This window comes from Sminthopsis crassicaudata, chromosome 4, assembly GCF_048593235.1.
Source record: "Sminthopsis crassicaudata isolate SCR6 chromosome 4, ASM4859323v1, whole genome shotgun sequence".
Classification (NCBI taxonomy): domain Eukaryota; kingdom Metazoa; phylum Chordata; class Mammalia; order Dasyuromorphia; family Dasyuridae; genus Sminthopsis; species Sminthopsis crassicaudata.
The window spans coordinates 283940116-283956687 of record NC_133620.1 but is presented as its reverse complement, the minus strand read 5'-3'; the positions used below and the strand labels follow the sequence as shown (position 1 = coordinate 283956687).

Genomic DNA, 16572 nt, shown 5'->3' with positions numbered 1-16572 from the left:
GTCGGGGGTGGTGAAGAAACGGGTTAATTTTCAGGTGATACTAAGAATCAAACATCTCAGAGGAGGAGGTGGGGGCAGGATGCTCCTAGGGCACAAATAAGCCAGTGGATCCCAGGTCAAAAAGTGCCTACTCAGAGCCACGCGCTGTATGCTAAGGGAACGAAAAAAGCAAAAAAGGTAGGAAAGGGCGTGGGGTGGGGTTGGGTTCCTGATTCTGGGCGACTCAAGTTCCGGTAGGATGCTCAGGGGAAAGGATAATTGAAGGAGCCTCCAAATAGGGGACCATCCACAACTCAGAAGCTCGAGGGAGGAGGAGGACCGCGGATTGGGGAGGAAGGAAGGGAAAAGGATCAGATCCCATCCAGTCGCTTCCAGGCTGAGACTTTCGGCTCCTCCTCCCGACTCCGGTCGCTGGAGGCGGGGAAAGAGTTTCCCCGGACGCATGCGCAGTCAGCCAACCTCTGCTCTAGGGAATGGTCCTACTCTCACCTTACACAACCGCTCCTACTCCCTCCGTCCCCCTTGCATCTGCCACTCTCTCGGAGGAGACGCGGGGAGATAAGGGTAATTGCTCCAGGTATTTAGGAGCCCTGCCCCCTTTTCTTAGAGAGGAGAGAGCGTGAGCGCGCTTTGTGGAAAATGTTAAAAATGTGGAGAAGCCTCCCGTGCCCGTCCCGCAGCGACAGTTACGAGAAGCTGAGCTTTCCCCCACGGTTTCCTCTCTTCTCCCCTCCCTCCCCGCTCTTCCTCCCCGAGCTAGGGAAGAGTGGCACGCCCGGATCCCAGCTGATCAGCTGCTGGGCCTCGGCGTCGGCTCTTCCCCCGGGCGAGACCATTCTCCACCCGGGAGGAGGGGTGGGGCAGTAAAGTTGGGGGAAGGAGGAGGGGGAAGGAGGAAGCGGCCATTGTCCGGTCAGAGCAGCCTCCGGGGAGGGGCGGGGAGGGGTGTGTGTATTACGGAGTAAGCTGGACCCCGGGGCTCCGCCGCGGCTGCCGCTAGCCCAGAGCGGGGGGACCAGGGGGGCCAGCGCAGCCGCACGGGGACATCTCTCGGGCCAGGAAGCGGCGGTGGGACCTGCCGAGGGCGCCGGGTCTTCCCTCCTCCCCCGTGGGTCCCTCCTTCCATCAACACACCTCCTTTCCTTCTTCTCGGGCTCCCCTCCCCTCACCACGCACCGCCTCTCCCACCCCCGTTTCCGCAGGCCGAGTGGTGCGGCCCGCCTCCAGCTGACCGGCCTGGAATCCCGGCTCCGAGCCCCGGACTCGCGCCTGCCCGCGCGCTCCCCCTCCCCCCGCCTCGAGCCCCCCGACGCCGCCGCCGCCGCTGTCGCCGCCGTCGCCGCCTCAGCCTCCGCCTCGTCCCCCACGGGCCCAGGCCGCCGCCGTCGCCGCCGCTGCCGCCGCCGAGCACCGCTGCCGCCGAGCACCATGGGAGACGCCGGGAGCGAGCGCAGCAAAGCGCCCAGCCTGCCGCCTCGATGCCCCTGCGGCTTCTGGGGGTGAGTGCTGGGGTCGGGGCTGGGACGCTGGGGTAGGCACGGGGCGGGCAGGGGCGAGGGCGGCGAGGGGCGGGGGAGGCGGGCGGCGGCCCGGGCCCGTCTGGGAGGGGGGTGGTGATAGGCCCCTGTCGGGCCTACGGGGGGAGCTGGGGCAGTGTCCGGGGCTGGGCCTAGACCGGGGAGGGGGGGAGAAGGGAGTGTGTCCTGGCCGCCTCCTTCCTCCGCCACCTCTCCCTTCACTTTCCTTCCTCTTCCCTCCCCCACTTTTCTATTCTCTCCCGACTTTTCTGCCCCCTTCCTACACCGTCCCCTTTCACCTTTTTACCCCTCCCCTTCACTTTTTTGGCCTGTGTCCGTGCACCTTTTTGTCCCTTCTCCCTCCGAACCTTTGTGTCTTCCTCCCTCCCACCTTTGTGTCCCCTTTTTGTGCCCTCCTTGTTAGGGGGGGATGCCGCGCATAGTTGCAGCTCTGTTTCAGATGGGGATCGTCTCCCCACCCCCCAGTAAAGAGTTTCTCCCATTCCCCAAGCGTTACCAGTTGGGGTCCGGATTTGTGCGCAGGCTGCAAGAGGCTATTTCTTCTCTTCCCTTCCCTGCCTTCCCCCTCTTCCAGCCCCCCTGAAGCGTGTATAATCATTTCCTAAATTACATTCAGCATCCATTTGCTTTTCTTTATTGAGGGCAGAGCCCTGAACTAGTGCGAAGGCATCCTAGCAAAGTAATAATCTGCCTTTTTTGGTGTTTCCTTAAAAGTTGTTCAGTAGTGTCTTTTTTTTTTTTTTTTTTTTTTTTTAATAGAAAAAGTACAACAAAAATCTTTCTGCTAACACCTTGCCTAATAAGTCTGTCTAGTGGAGGTGAGAACTGCAGGCCCTCTACGTGGTTGTCCTTTTTCTGTATTATAAGTGGAAAAAAAGGAAATCTTTAAACTTGGTGATAGATGATTGCTTTATTACAGCAGTCAGCACTTCCAGGGCTAAAGTTGGAAGTCCCATGAGCTGCTGGTAAGGCCTGAGGTAGCATGGTTAAAACCAGTGGTTTTGGCTGAAGTCTTTCAGACCGATAGAGAACTTCTGTATCAAGTTTGCAACATCGACTCAATGTTTTAAAAAAATTGATGTCACAAGAATTATTCCATAGTAGTTTGTCATAAGGTGTAAGCTTATGCTTCCTGCTCATGACAACTAATACCCAGAATATTTTGGAAATCAATTTCTCAGCAACATGTTTGTCGTCTTGGGATCTTTATTCAAAGCACTGTTGAAACATTTAAAATTGTTGAGGAAATTATTTTTATCATTATCAAAACTCTTCTGAATTAGACCTAGAGAGAATGTTGCTATTTCTATTCTAGTCCTAATGCCAAGTAGAACTTATGTTTTTGATATTCAGTCTGAAAATTTTTGTGATGTTAATTTGTCTAGGAGGAACTGTGCAGTTTCCTAAGTGAAAAGTGCTGACAAATATAACTTCATAAGTTATATTTGGGTCTGCTGACAAAAACCATGAATGATACCTTATTTTTATCCTCTGACCATCACTAATATATAGTTAGAGGCATTTTTCAATGGAGCATTAGAAATAACCTAAGGTGGTGGTAGTTATAGAGAGCTCTTCTGCAAACCCAGAAATCCTGAGTTGTTCTGCTCCTGACTCTGTGACCCCGGTGATCTATACAACTTTCTGTGAATATAAGTTTCAGAGAACATGCCGACCTGGTTTGATAGAATTAACTTATTTTGGATTTCCATATATCATTGAAAGTCACATAGTCCTGATCTCCATTAATGAAAACATAGAATAATGTATTTTCACAGAAGAAAAGGTAGATGTTTTTTATAGGCCCAAAAGAATGTCTTTTGATTAGAAATAATGAACCTAATTATGAACACCTTTTCTTTTCTTTTTCTTTTTTGGGAAGCAATTGGAGTTAAGTGATTTGTGTAGGCTCACACAGCTAGTATCTGATGCTGAATTTAAATTTTGGTTCTCCTGACTCCAGGGTTAGCGTGCTTTTCACTTTGCTACCTAACTGCCCCAACATCTTATTTTTTCTTTTCCTTTTTTCCTTCCTTCCTTTCTTTTCTTTGCAAACAGTATTTTTTCCCCAATTACATGTAAAGGTAGTTTTCAGCATTCATTTTTAAAAGATTTTTGAGTTCTAATTTTTTCTCCCTTTGTCTCCTTCCCTTCCTCTACCTCCCTTCCCCCCAAGAAGGCAAGCAATCTGATACAGGTTATATACATGGGCAGTCACTCAGCAGATTTCTTTTACTTTGTTTTTTTGAGGTGCTCAACTCCAAACAAAAGTTTGATAAGAGTAAGTGAACGGATTGCATTTTATATAGTGAAATTGCAGTTTTATTTTTAACTGTCTTTCCACTTTCAGGAAAGGGGAGATTCTTTGAAACTATTCTATATTTTGGCACTTTGGGGGAGTTGTACTTCTAAAAAAGTAAATCAGTGAAGGACCCAAACTTCAAATTCTGCTTTTGGAGTCAGTAAATATTAAACCCCTATTATGTACCAAGCACTGTGTTAAGCATTGGGGTTCCAAAAAGAGACAAAAGACAGTCCTTACTTTCAGGGGACTTAGTCTACTGTGGGAAATAGACAACTATGTACCAACAAGCTGTATCTGAGATAAAAAGGGAAATGACTGAGGGAAGACACTAACTAGCATTTAGGAAGAGCCATCAGGATTTCTTGTAGGAGGTGGGGATTTTGGTTGGGACTTCAGAAAAGCTGGTTCCTTTTGAGCAGTAATGAGGAATGTTACAAGATCTAAGAAATCATTTGCTGAGGTAACTGTAGGCAATGATGAGCTGAAAGCTAGGTACAGCAATCTCCCATTGCTTGAGTTCTACAAGTTGATAATTTTGTATGGTCTAAGAATGATGTAATAAATATCCAAATAGCCCTTGGCAGAAAAAAAGTTCCCCACTCCTGCTTTAGAGCAACCACTATTGTAATAATGATTCTGTTGTATTCACAATCTGACTTCCATTCCTTAAACTGTTCCACTCTTTGGGAAACTGGTTAGAGCTAAATGTTAGGAAAGGAATTGCTAAGTGGCAAATATTCTTAAAATAAGATGCATTTAAAAATTTAGAAACATTATTCTAAGAAAGAAAGGGTCCATAAAACAAAAGATCACATACATAACCAATTTCTTTTTCAGTCTTCAAGTAAACCAGTCCAACCTAGTTTATACCAAAATTGCCCTCCTACATAGCAAGCATATAAAAAGGTTGGTGTTTTTAGGATGAAATAAATCCACACCATTTCTGTTTCATAATCAGATTTGTAGTGAAGTACAATTTGAATGTTATATCTCACTGAATCATTTGATAATTATCTTGTGCTTAAATAAATGTGCCCAAAATAGATTGGTTGATATTTATCAAATCTGAAATGTTATAAGTGATTTATGTTGAGGTTTTTGTGGCGGGTATGGTATGAAGTCATAAAACCATCATAATACCATCTTAAATAGTTTGGACATTAGATATACTAATGAAATAAACTTCACATAGACTTTTGCTAGGGAAAAAATGGGTAAAGTAAAGATTATAAATGCAAGACAAGAATTAAATGCTGTATTTATAGGCCAATGGAGAAGATGATTGAGTAGGAAATCAGGAAAGGCAGAAATGACATATGGGTAGAGACCTGTGTACTGTAGGTTAAATGATAATATTGGATATTTAGTTTCTCAAAACTGGTTAAATTTTTATCTTTAGAAGATTTTACACAAAACATGTAGGATAAATTTTCTTTAGGCAATTCCAAGAAGTGCTTTACTTTTTGTCCTACTGTAGCTGAAGCATTTGCTTTTACCTAGGCTTTTAAAAGATAATCATCATAAATCATAAACAAGAACAAGTTTACTCATGAATCTAGAGATCTTAAAAGGTGAAGAGGAAAAAAAAGGTTTAAATTGTAAAGTTAGAATTTTTAAAACTTGGAGAATTGATTTTGAAATAAAGAATCAATTCCATTCTTGGAAAAAAAATAGAAATAAGGAAATTTCAAATATTACAATTAGTTTCATCCCATTTCATTTCGAGCAATTAAAAGGTTACTGATTAGTCTTGTTAAGTAGCAGACCTGATGGACATTTATGTTGAGATCAGGCTTTAGAGTTTATATAGAATATTGTCACTTCTCTCTCTCTGACATATATGTTATTTGCTTGGCATGGCTAGACCTCTACCAAAATGATTATTGATGAATGTAGTTTTGTTTAAGTCTCCCAACTTAAACATTTTCCTATACATTGGCAGTTTAACTTCAGCTTTTTAGTTCATTTTAAGCACATGTCACTAATCAGTTAAATGTTCATTCTTGTTATCACTGATTAGCTCTTGATTATGTAAATCACTGAAACATTCTTTTAAAAATAAGATATAGCTTGTTTATGCAGTTATCTATACCTTTGATTATTATATATGCACCTGCAAATAGAGCAGAGACTAAAATTCAGTATCTGTGCATAAAAACTGTCTTCTTTCTCCTTTTCATTTGAGGTATGTATAAATTGTGTAGGACTTTGCACATAATGGGAAGCTAGGTGGCTTGTAGATAAAACGGGAGTCAGAAAGGTTCATCTTCCCCAGTTCAAATCCTTCCTCAAACACTTAATAATTAAGTAACTCTGGGTAGGCCATTTAATCCTGTTTGCCTCACTTTCCTTATCTGTAAAATAAGCTGGAGAAGGAAGTGGCAAACATGTCTAGTATCAATAACAAAACTCCAAATGGGGTTGTACATGAATGAAAAAACAAAATGACTGAACAATTTGCGTGTAATAATACCCTTTGATACATAGTGATATATAATAGAATATGTTTGATACAACAGTAATAAAATAGATGCTTCCTTTATTTATTTATTTTTGAGATTGAAATAGAATTTATTTGTTTATTTTTAATTATAACTTTTTATTGACAGAACATATGCCTGGGTAATTTTTTACAACATTATCACTTGCACTCATTTCTGTTGCGGCTTTTTCCTTCCTTCCCTCCACCCCCTCCCCTAGATGGCAAGCAGTCTTATATATGTTAATTATGTTATAGTATATCTTAGATACAATATATGTGTGCAGAACTGAACAGTTTTCTTGTTGCACAGGGAGAATTGGATTTAGAAGTTAAAAATAACCTGGGAAGAAAAGCAAAAGTGCAAATAGTTTACACTCATTTTCCAGTGTTCCTTTTCTGGGTGTGGCTGATTCTGTCCATCATTGATCAATTGGAACTGAATTAGCTCTTCTCTATGTTGAAGCTATCCACTTCCATCAGAATACATCCTCATACAGTATTGTATTGTTGAAGTGTATAATGATTTCCTAGTTCTGCTCATTTCACTCAGCATCAGTTCATGTACGTCTCTCCAAGCCCCTCCTGCTGGTCATTTCTTACAGAACAATAATATTCCATAACATTCATATACCACAATTTACCCAACCATTCTCCAATTGATGGGCATCCATTTATTTTCCAGTTCTAGCCACTACAAAAAGGGCTGCCACAAACATTTTGGCACATACAGGTCCCTGTCCCTTCTTTAGTATTCCCTTGGGATGTAAGCCCAGTTAGTAATAGCACTGCTGGATCAAAGGGTATGCATAGTTTGATAACATTTTGGGCATAATTCCAGATTGCTCTCCAGAATGGTTGGATTCTTTCACAACTCCACCAAAAATGCATCAGTGTCCCAGTTTTCCCACAGCCCCTCCAACATTCATTGTTATTTGTTCCTGTCATCTTAGCCAATCTGACAGGTGTATAATGATATCTCAGAGTTGTCTTAATTTGCATTTCTCTGATCAATAGTGATTTGGAACACACTTTCATATGAGTGGAAATAGTTTTAATTTCATCATCTGCAAATTGTCTGTTCATATCCTTTGACCACTTATCAATTGAAGCTTCCTTTATGTTTTAAAGACCTTATTCAGCATTATCCTAAGAAGTTCCTACTTTCCTTGTTCCCTAACTTTCTTTGTTTTGACTAAGAGTCTTAGAATAAACTTTTGACTACAAATTTCCTCATAAACCTTTATTGGTATCAGTTTAACATTTGTCTTCCTAAACAATCATGGCTGGAAAAATCTGAGAGAGGAGAAACCGTTGAACAATTTTTTAAAAAAGCAAACAAACCTAGAGATTCCTAGTATAGGCTAATAAATGTGGTATTTTCTTTGAGATTCAGGTTCAGATTCCAAAATAAGCTAGAAATATTTTGATCAGTAGGTTCCATTTACCCCTACTAAGAATAAATTTTTTGTTGACATCAGGATCATAGATCTAGAACAGAAAAGGATATTAGAGATTATAGAGGCCAATTCTTCTCATTTTATAGAGGAGGGAACTGAGGCCTAGAGAGGAGGCCATAAATAGTAAGTGGAAGAACTGGGATTGGAATCTGAACACACTAATTATAGTATAGATCCTATTGTTCATTCCATTATATAGAGTTGACCTGTAACACATACTCTGTCTGGAATTGTAAACATTGTGAGTTAGGATTGTTCATCCTTTGTCTGCCTGTATAGAGAAAACTTTTACTTTCCCAGAAAGGTCCAAGATGTCTTTACAAACTAGGAAGCAAAGTTTTCTCTTATAGTCTTTCAGATTGGTTATTTCACCAATGTGGCTGTTCTCTGCACTAGTGCTGATCTAACTTAACAATACTTTTTTTTTTCTTAATTTTTAAAATTAATTATAATTTTTTTGACAGTACATATGCATGGGTAATTTTTTTTTTTTTTTTTTTTTTTACAACATTATCCCTTGTATTCACTTCTGTTCCGAATTTTCCCCTTCTTCCTTCTACCCCCTCCCCTAGATGACAGGCAATTCCATACATTTAACAATGCTTTAATCCTGTATCAACTATATCCAGTTATAATTCATATTGACTTAAATGTTCAGATTTCTGTCTTGTTTAGCTCTATGGAATTCTAGATTATAAGAAATAATAATTATTGCTGTAAGTTATGTAACATGCTCAAAGTTCATTCTTATTATTCCTGAGAAATTTTTATCTGACCCTTTATACATATGGCAATTTAAAATAGATATACAAATTAAACATTTACTGATAAGTCATATTTTCACAACCCCTATATTCAGTTATAAGACCCCACAGTTTAAGAAACTGTGTTCTAGTCTAAGTATTTAGAGGAAGAATGTAATTGTTAAACTAGTTATCATCCCCTTTATCTTTCATGCAATTATTAGAATTTAGTGTTTAATTTGGGATTTCTTATGTTGGCTTATGATTTATTCATGTTTTTATTAGTTTAGCATTAAACATATGCATTAGGCTTGATATTTCTACAGATGAATTTGTTGTGAGGTTTTGATTATGTTATTTTTGAATACTATACAAACTGATGTTTAGTAGAAATACTTATGAAAAAGGTTTAAGATGGGTATATTACATACACCTCATTGCTACCCTTTTCTGCTTCATCCTGTTTAGAAGGATGATTGAAACCATAGCCATAGTTTTTGATTTGTTTAGATAGCATTTCAGTTTTGGGTGGCCTAGAGATTTAGGTGTTCTGTAGTTTTGTAATAAGTAGACAAATGGAACTTTTGGATAACAAATCCAAGGTAGGCATATGAGGCTAAAAACAAAGATTGGAAGGATTCCTTCTGAGTCAAAGACTATTGCACTTATTCCCAATCCTAGTGACTTCTAGCCTATCCCTCTCCATTTGGTGAAGAGGGGTTCCATATCAGATCCAAGTGAAGTTACTGTTTTAATGATTAGGTCAGAGATTCTATACTATGTTTCAGGGGATTAGTGAACTTAGATGAAGAAAAAAATTATATCTTTATTTTAATATCATTGGTTTCCTTTGTAATCCTATGTGTTTCATATATTTGAAAACTTTTTTTGGCTGAGGCAATTGGGGTTAAGTAACTTGCCCAGGGTCACACAGCTAAGACATGTTAAGTGTCTGAGGCTGGATTTGAACTCAGGTCCTCCTGACTTCAGGCCTAGTGCTCTATCCACTGTGCCACCTAGCTGCCTCTTAAAAACATTATTTTTTTTTTTTTCAGAATTTTTTTAAAAATTATTATAGCTTTTTATTTACAAGATACATGGATGGGTAATTTTTCAGAATTGACAATTGCAAAACCTTTTGTTCCAATTTTTCCCCTCCTTCCCCCCCATCCCTTCCCCCAGATGGCAGGTGGACCAATACATGTTAAATATATTAAAGTATAAGTTAAATACAATATATGTATACATGTCCATACAGTTATTTTGCTTTACAAAAAGAATCAGACTTTGAAATAGTGTACAATTACCTGTGAAGGAAATCAAAAATGCAGGCGGACAAAAGTAGAGAGATTGGGAATTCTATGTAGTGGTTCATAGTCATCTCCCAGAGTTCTTTTGCTGAGTGTAGCTGGTTCAGTTCATTACTACTCTATTGGAACTGATTTGGTTCATCTCATTGTTGAAGAGGGCCATGTCCATCAGAATTGATCATCATATAGTATTGTTGTTGAAGTATATGATGATCTCCTGGTCCTGCTCATTTGACTCAGCATCAGTTCATGTAAGTCTCTCCAGGCCTCTCTGAAATCATCCTGTTGGTCATTTCTTACAGAACAATAATATTCCATAATATTCATATACCACAATTAATTCAGCCATTCTTCAATTGATGGGCATCCACTCAGTTTCCAGTTTCTGGCCACTACAAAGAGGGCTGCCATAAATATTCTTACACATACAGGTCCCTTTCTCTTCTTTAAAATCTCTTTGGGATATAAGCCCAGTAATAATACTGCTGGGCCAAAGGATATGCACAGTTTGATAACTTTTTGAGCATAGTTTCAAACACACACACACACACATGTTTTTCCCTGGTTAAATTTCCACCTAGGGGGAAGAATTCTGGTCCCCTCTTGGGTACCTTTTCATCCCTCACACTCATTCTTCAGTTCTAGAATTATGTTGTTTGGTTGGTTTAGTCACGTCCAATTCTTCATGATCCTATTTGAGATTTTCTTAGCAAAGATATTGAAGGGATCCTGCCATTTCTGTCTCCAACCTAATTTATAGATAAGGAACTAAAACCAAAAGGATTAAGTGACTTGCCCTGGGTCACATAGCGAGCAAGTATCTGATGCCAAATTTGAACTCTAGATGAGCCCTCCTGACTTCAGGTCCAGAACTCTTATCCACTACACCATCTTGCTGGCCATCTGGTACTCTAAACCATTGTCAAATCAACTCTGCCATAATTCCTGGCAGCAATTTCCAAACCAAAATGTCCCTCTTTTTTTTTTTTTTTTAAATTTTATAATTATAACATTTTTTTTTGACAGTACATATACATAGGTATTTTTTTTTTTTTTAAACATTATCCCTTGTACTCCCTTCAGTTCCGAATTTTTCCCCTCCTTCCCTCCACCCCCTCCCCTAGATGGCAGGCATTCCCATACATATTAAATATCTTATAGTATATGCTTGGTACAATATATATGTGCACAACTGAATTTTGTTGTTGTTGTTGCAAAGGAAGAATTGTATTCGGAAGGTAAAAATAATCTGCGAAGAAAAACAAAAAAAAAACAAAAAAAAACCAATGCTCTCAGTTTACACTCATTTCCCAGTGTCCCTTTTCTGGATGTAGCTGGTTCTGTCCATCATTGATCAATTGGAATTGGATTAGCTCTTCTCTATGTTGAAGATATCCACTTCCATCAGAATACATCCTCATACAGTATCATTGAAGTATATAATGATCTCCTAGTTCTGCTCGTTTCACTCAGCATCAGTTGATGTAAGTCTCTCCAAGCCTCTTTGTATTCCTCTTGTTGGTCATTTCTTTTTTTTTTTTTTTTTTTTTTTTTTTAAATTTTTTTTTATTATATATATATATATATATATATATATATATATATATATATTTTATAATATTATCCCTTGTATTCATTTTTCCAAATTACCCCCCCTCCCTTATTCCCTCCCCCCGACGACAGGCAATACCATACATTTTACATGTGTTACAATATAGTCTAAGTACAATATATGTGTGTGAATATCATTTTCTTGTTGCACAATAAACATTAGAATCCGAAGGTACATGCAACCTGGGCAGACAGATATTAGTGCTAACAATTTACATTCCCCTCCCAGTGTTTCTTCTCTGGGTGTATCTACCTCTGTCCATCATTGATCAACTGGAAGTGAGTTGGATCTTCTTTATGTTGAAGATTTCCACTTCCATCAGAATACATCCTCATACAGTATCGTTGTTGAAGTATACAGTGATCTTCTGGTTCTGCTCATTTCACTCAGCATCAGTTGATTTAAGTCTCTCCAACCCTCTCTGTATTCCTCCTGCTGGTCATTTCTTACTGAGCAATAATATTCCATAACTTTCATATACCACAATTTACCCAACCATTCTCCAACTGATGGACATCCATTCATCTTCCAGTTTCTAGCTACAACAAAAAGAGCTGCCACAAACATTTTGGCACATATATGTCTCTTTCCGCTCTTTAGTATTTCTTTGGGATATAATCCCAGTAGTAGCGCTGCTGGGTCAAAGGGTATGCACAGTTTGATAACTTTTTGGGCATAATTCCAGATTGCTCTCCAGAATGGCTGGATTCTTTCACAACTCCACAAGCAATGTATTAGTGTCCCAATTTCCCCACATCCCCTCCTTGTTGGTCATTTCTTACAGAACAATAATATTCCATAACATTCATATACCATAATTTACCCAACTATTCTCCAATTGATGGACATCTGTTCATTTTCCAGTTTCTAGCCACTACAAAAAGAGCTGCCACAGGGCCAGCTAGGTGGTGCAGTGGATAGAGCACCAGTCTTGAATTCAGGAGGACCTGAGTTCAAATGTGGTCTCAGAACACTTAACCCCAGCCTCAGAAAAAGGAAAAAAAAAAAAAAAAAGCTGCCACAAACACCAAAATGACCCTCTTTAGCCATCATTTCCTTTAGCTGCTTATTATCCCTATCAGAAAATAAGCTTCTTGTGTGTGAGACCCATCTTATTTTTGATTTGTATCCCCAGCAGGAAACACAAGATTAGGCCCTGTAGTAAATACTTAATAAAAGCTTTTTTATTTAAAAAAAAAAAATCCTTTCCCTATCTTTTAGATTAGTAAAAACAAGCATATATCAACCACCTACATCCAAAACAATTTTATGTAAGCTACAATAGCAAGAGCTCATAATTACATAGGCAGTAAAACATAATACAGACCTGGGCTTGAAGACACTAAGACCTTGCTTCAAATTCCACCTGATATTTACTTGCTAGGCAAATCTAGATAAGTCACAACCTCTCTGGCAGTTTAACATCTGCCTTACAGGCTGATCCGATGAAATGAAGCTTTATACAAACTTTAAGATGATCTATAAATGAACTGCTCTCATTACAAAGTTTTCCTCATAATAATCATGTGAAGTAATGCAAGTATTATAAATTTTTAAAAAAGACTCAATTAGTAAAAGACTTTGTTCGTGGTCAGATTGCAGAAGACCCAGGTATCATTGTTGTTTAGTTGTTTTCAGACATATCTGACTTTGTGTGTCCATTTGTGGTTTTCTTGTCAGATAAACTGTGTTGTGCCATTTCCTTTCCCAGCCCATTTTATAGATGAGAAAATTGAGACAAATAGGGTTACAGGACTTTCCCCAGGATAACACACCTATGTAGTGTCTTTCCCAAGGTAACACAGCTATTAAGAGGTCAGATTTGAACTTACAAAGATGAGTCTGTCTATATAGGGCCTGCAGCTCTAACCACTCAGGCACCTACCTAGCTGCTGAGGACGTATTTAGCTAGGTCTTTGGTTTCAAATCATATATTTTCAGGAATCAAGAAATCCCAAAAGTTTCTTTTTTTCTTTTTTTTTTTTTTGAAATCTTTTTTAATTTTTTAATTTGGTGTAATCAAAATGTTCTATTTTGTGATCAATAATGGTCTCTAGTTCTCCCTTGGACACAAACTCCTTCCTCCTCCACAAGTCTTGAGAGATAAACCATCCCATGTTCCTCCAATTTATTTATGATTTCGTTCTTTATGCCTAAATCTTGGACCCATTTTGATCTAATCTTAGTATGTGGTGTTAAATGTGGGTCCATGCCTAGTTTCTGCCATACTAATTTCCAATTTTCCCAGCAGTTTTTGTCAAATAATGAATTCTTATCCCAAAATTTGGGATCTTTAGGTTTGTCAAACACTAGAAACTAGGGATTCTTATGAAGGAAGAGATGAGACACTGCATTTCCATACTAGATCATTTTTGCAAATACAGAGTGGGAGTTAGAGAACAGCTGGTATGTCATTTTGACTGGCATAGAAAAAAGGATGGGAAGGGAAACTGTATAAAATGAGATAGGAAAGATAAATGAGAACAAGATTATAAAAGACTTTTAAAATGCTAGGATGAGCTCTTATTCCTTTGCTACTTTTGTATTTTATCTTAAGAACAGGAGGGAATAAAAATTTTTGAATTGGGGGAGGGGAGTGATGTCTTTAAGAATGTTGAATTGGCATCTTTGTGGAAGCTGAATTGGGAGGAGGTAGACCATTAGGAAATTACTGCAATAGTTTACATCAAAGGTGATGAGGAACTGAAGTAGATCATAGGATCATATATTTAGATTTTGAAGATGTCTTAAGAATCCTTTTAGTGTTGCTGTAGGTAGGGTCCTTTTAGTCCAACTTCCTCATCTTATAGATTAGGAAATCAGTCCAAGTGAAGTTTTGACTTAACCATTGTGGCCAGATAAAGATCAAGATGACTGGAGATGATGCTGGCTTCAAGGGGAGACTTTGGCCTTTTTAAACTAAGTTCTTCAACAAGTCTGTTTGAGGGAGGCTGAACTCATAGATTAAGGCTAGGTAGCAATTGAGGCAAAGAATCTCTTCCTTCTTGAGGTTACTGAATGGCCTCTTTTACTTAACCCAAATAGATAAATATTTCGGAGAAGGGAAGACTTTCTGGGTTTCTGGCTAAAATAGAAATAATTGTTATTTACATTTACACTCCCCCAGTCAGGGCCCAAACAATAAACCAGTGAACTTATTGGTGGCCAGTTAATGAGAACCAGGGCGATTTTGGTTAGAGTTAGAGTTAGGATTGGAAAGGGAAAAAGAGAGGAGAGGAGAGAACTGTTGCCCAACTGGCCAATTCCAGTTGGGTACGTGTTAGACCAAATTGTTGGAATGCCAGATGTATGCTTGCCCCCCAGAAAAGCTTGTATGAAGGACTCACAGAGGACAAATATTCACAAGATGGTCAGTAAAAGTAATATAAGGACCTCTCAAGGTCTCTCAACTTTAGAATTGATTGTATGACATGAGAAACACTGGCACAGGACCCCCCCCCCCCCCAGTGTGGCATGTCCTCATGAGAGAAGGTGTTGTCTTGTGTCCTGTTAGCAAAGCAGAATTCAAGTAGCTCAAAAGAAACATGAAATGTGCAAAGTTAGAAAGTCACCCCAAATGTTTAAAGTGTTTAATCTGTAACAGCATTTGGAGGTTATATTGGTTTGCCACAGTTGGACAGGCTGTAACTCAACTCTTAAGATAATGATGTCATTTTGGTCCTCTTGCAGAACAAAGACTAATCAATATCCATCCAGTTGGATCCTCAATGGGACAATTCCTACTCACAAAGATTGTTATTTGTCTTTTGTTTGTCTTTCTCGAAAAGAGCTATGACATCAGGAAGGTTATCCTATTTTTACATTGCAGTAATCCTTTGAGAGCAGGGACTATTTTTCTGTCTTTGTGATGCATACAGATTAAACAGATGATAACCTTGGAGGAGAAGACTTTATAGCAACTGGGGAAAGGGAAAATGGTGGGATTTGGGGTATGAATCTCATAGGAGGCCAGACATTCTAAGAGTTGAAGGGAGAGAGAATTCTTCCCTTTAGAGAATGGAATTTTCTTCCATCTAGTCATGGAGGAGAACCAGTATAAAGGTAAGGAGATGAGAGATGAAGTATCATGTGTGATGATCAGTAGGTAGCCTTGTATGATTGGATTGTGCAGTCTCTAGAAGAGTAGAGTATAAGAAACCTGGAAATGGAGGAAGGGACTGTGTTCTAAATAACTTTTTTTTTTTTTTTTTTTAAAGATTTAAAGATTAATTTTTTAGGTTATACATGTGTATTCATTTAAAGAAAATTATTTTTCAAAATACATGCAAAGATTGTTTTCAACATTCACCTTTGCAAAACCTTGTGTTCCAGATTTTTCTTCCTCTCCTTCCCTTACTCCCTTCCCTAACAGCCAGCAATCTAATGTTGATTAAACATGTGTAGTTCTTTTAAACATATTTCCATATTTGTCATACTGTGCAAGAAAAAACAGATCAAAAGGGGGGAAAAACATGAGAAAGGAAAAAAAAACCCAACCAACCAAAATAAGGTGAAAATGCTATGCTTTGATCCCCATTTAATCTCCATAGTTTTCTCTCTGGATGTGGATGGCTTCTTTCCATCTTGAATAATTTGTTTGTTTGTTTTTGGTTTTTTATTCTTTTTTTAAAAGAATATACATTAGTTTTTGAATCATGTTGGAAGAGAACAATAAGAACAAAAGGGAAAAACCAGGGGAGAGTGGAAAAAAACAAAAAAGAAGTGAACATAGCACATGATGATTTGCATTCAAACTCCATAGTTCTTATTCTAGATGCAGATGGTGGTTTTTGAGTAACTTTAACAGGCAACCAAAGTATTAACAAGTGGAGCAGAGTGTGTAGAGAGAGAGAAGGCCCAGGATGGAGTGCAGAACTTTGTTTGGGGATAATGGGGTAGGATGTATTACCATATTTAGTAGATGGCAAGAGATGGTGAAGTGCAATTTTTTTTTTTTTTTTTTAAAAGAAACAAGAAATTAGATTGAGTAGACAGTGGCAGTGAGATAAGAACTCAGAATTATATAATACTTTGAAGGTTACAAAATATTTTGCTCAAAATTCTGGTGCCATGTCAGGTGTGGTGTAAGCCATTATTATCTTCAGTTTACAAATGAGAAAACGTT

The 16572-nt window shown here is 38.8% G+C and overlaps 1 protein-coding gene across 3 annotated transcripts in view; it reads left to right on the top strand.

Moving 5' to 3' along the window:
- Positions 1-454: 454 nt before the first annotated feature.
- Positions 455-16572, top strand: part of ZFAND3 (zinc finger AN1-type containing 3) — a 287184-nt gene continuing 271066 nt past the window's right edge. Inside the window, exons 1-2 of one of the 3 annotated variants that reach the window (XM_074311034.1) lie at positions 455-577; positions 1203-1499. In XM_074311034.1, the coding sequence (XP_074167135.1) occupies positions 474-577; positions 1203-1499 (401 nt within the window). In that variant the 5' untranslated portion in view covers positions 455-473. Of the gene's footprint in view, positions 578-964; positions 1500-16572 lie in introns of those variants that run through there. The other 2 variants (XM_074311033.1, XM_074311035.1) reach the window with 2 other exon arrangements.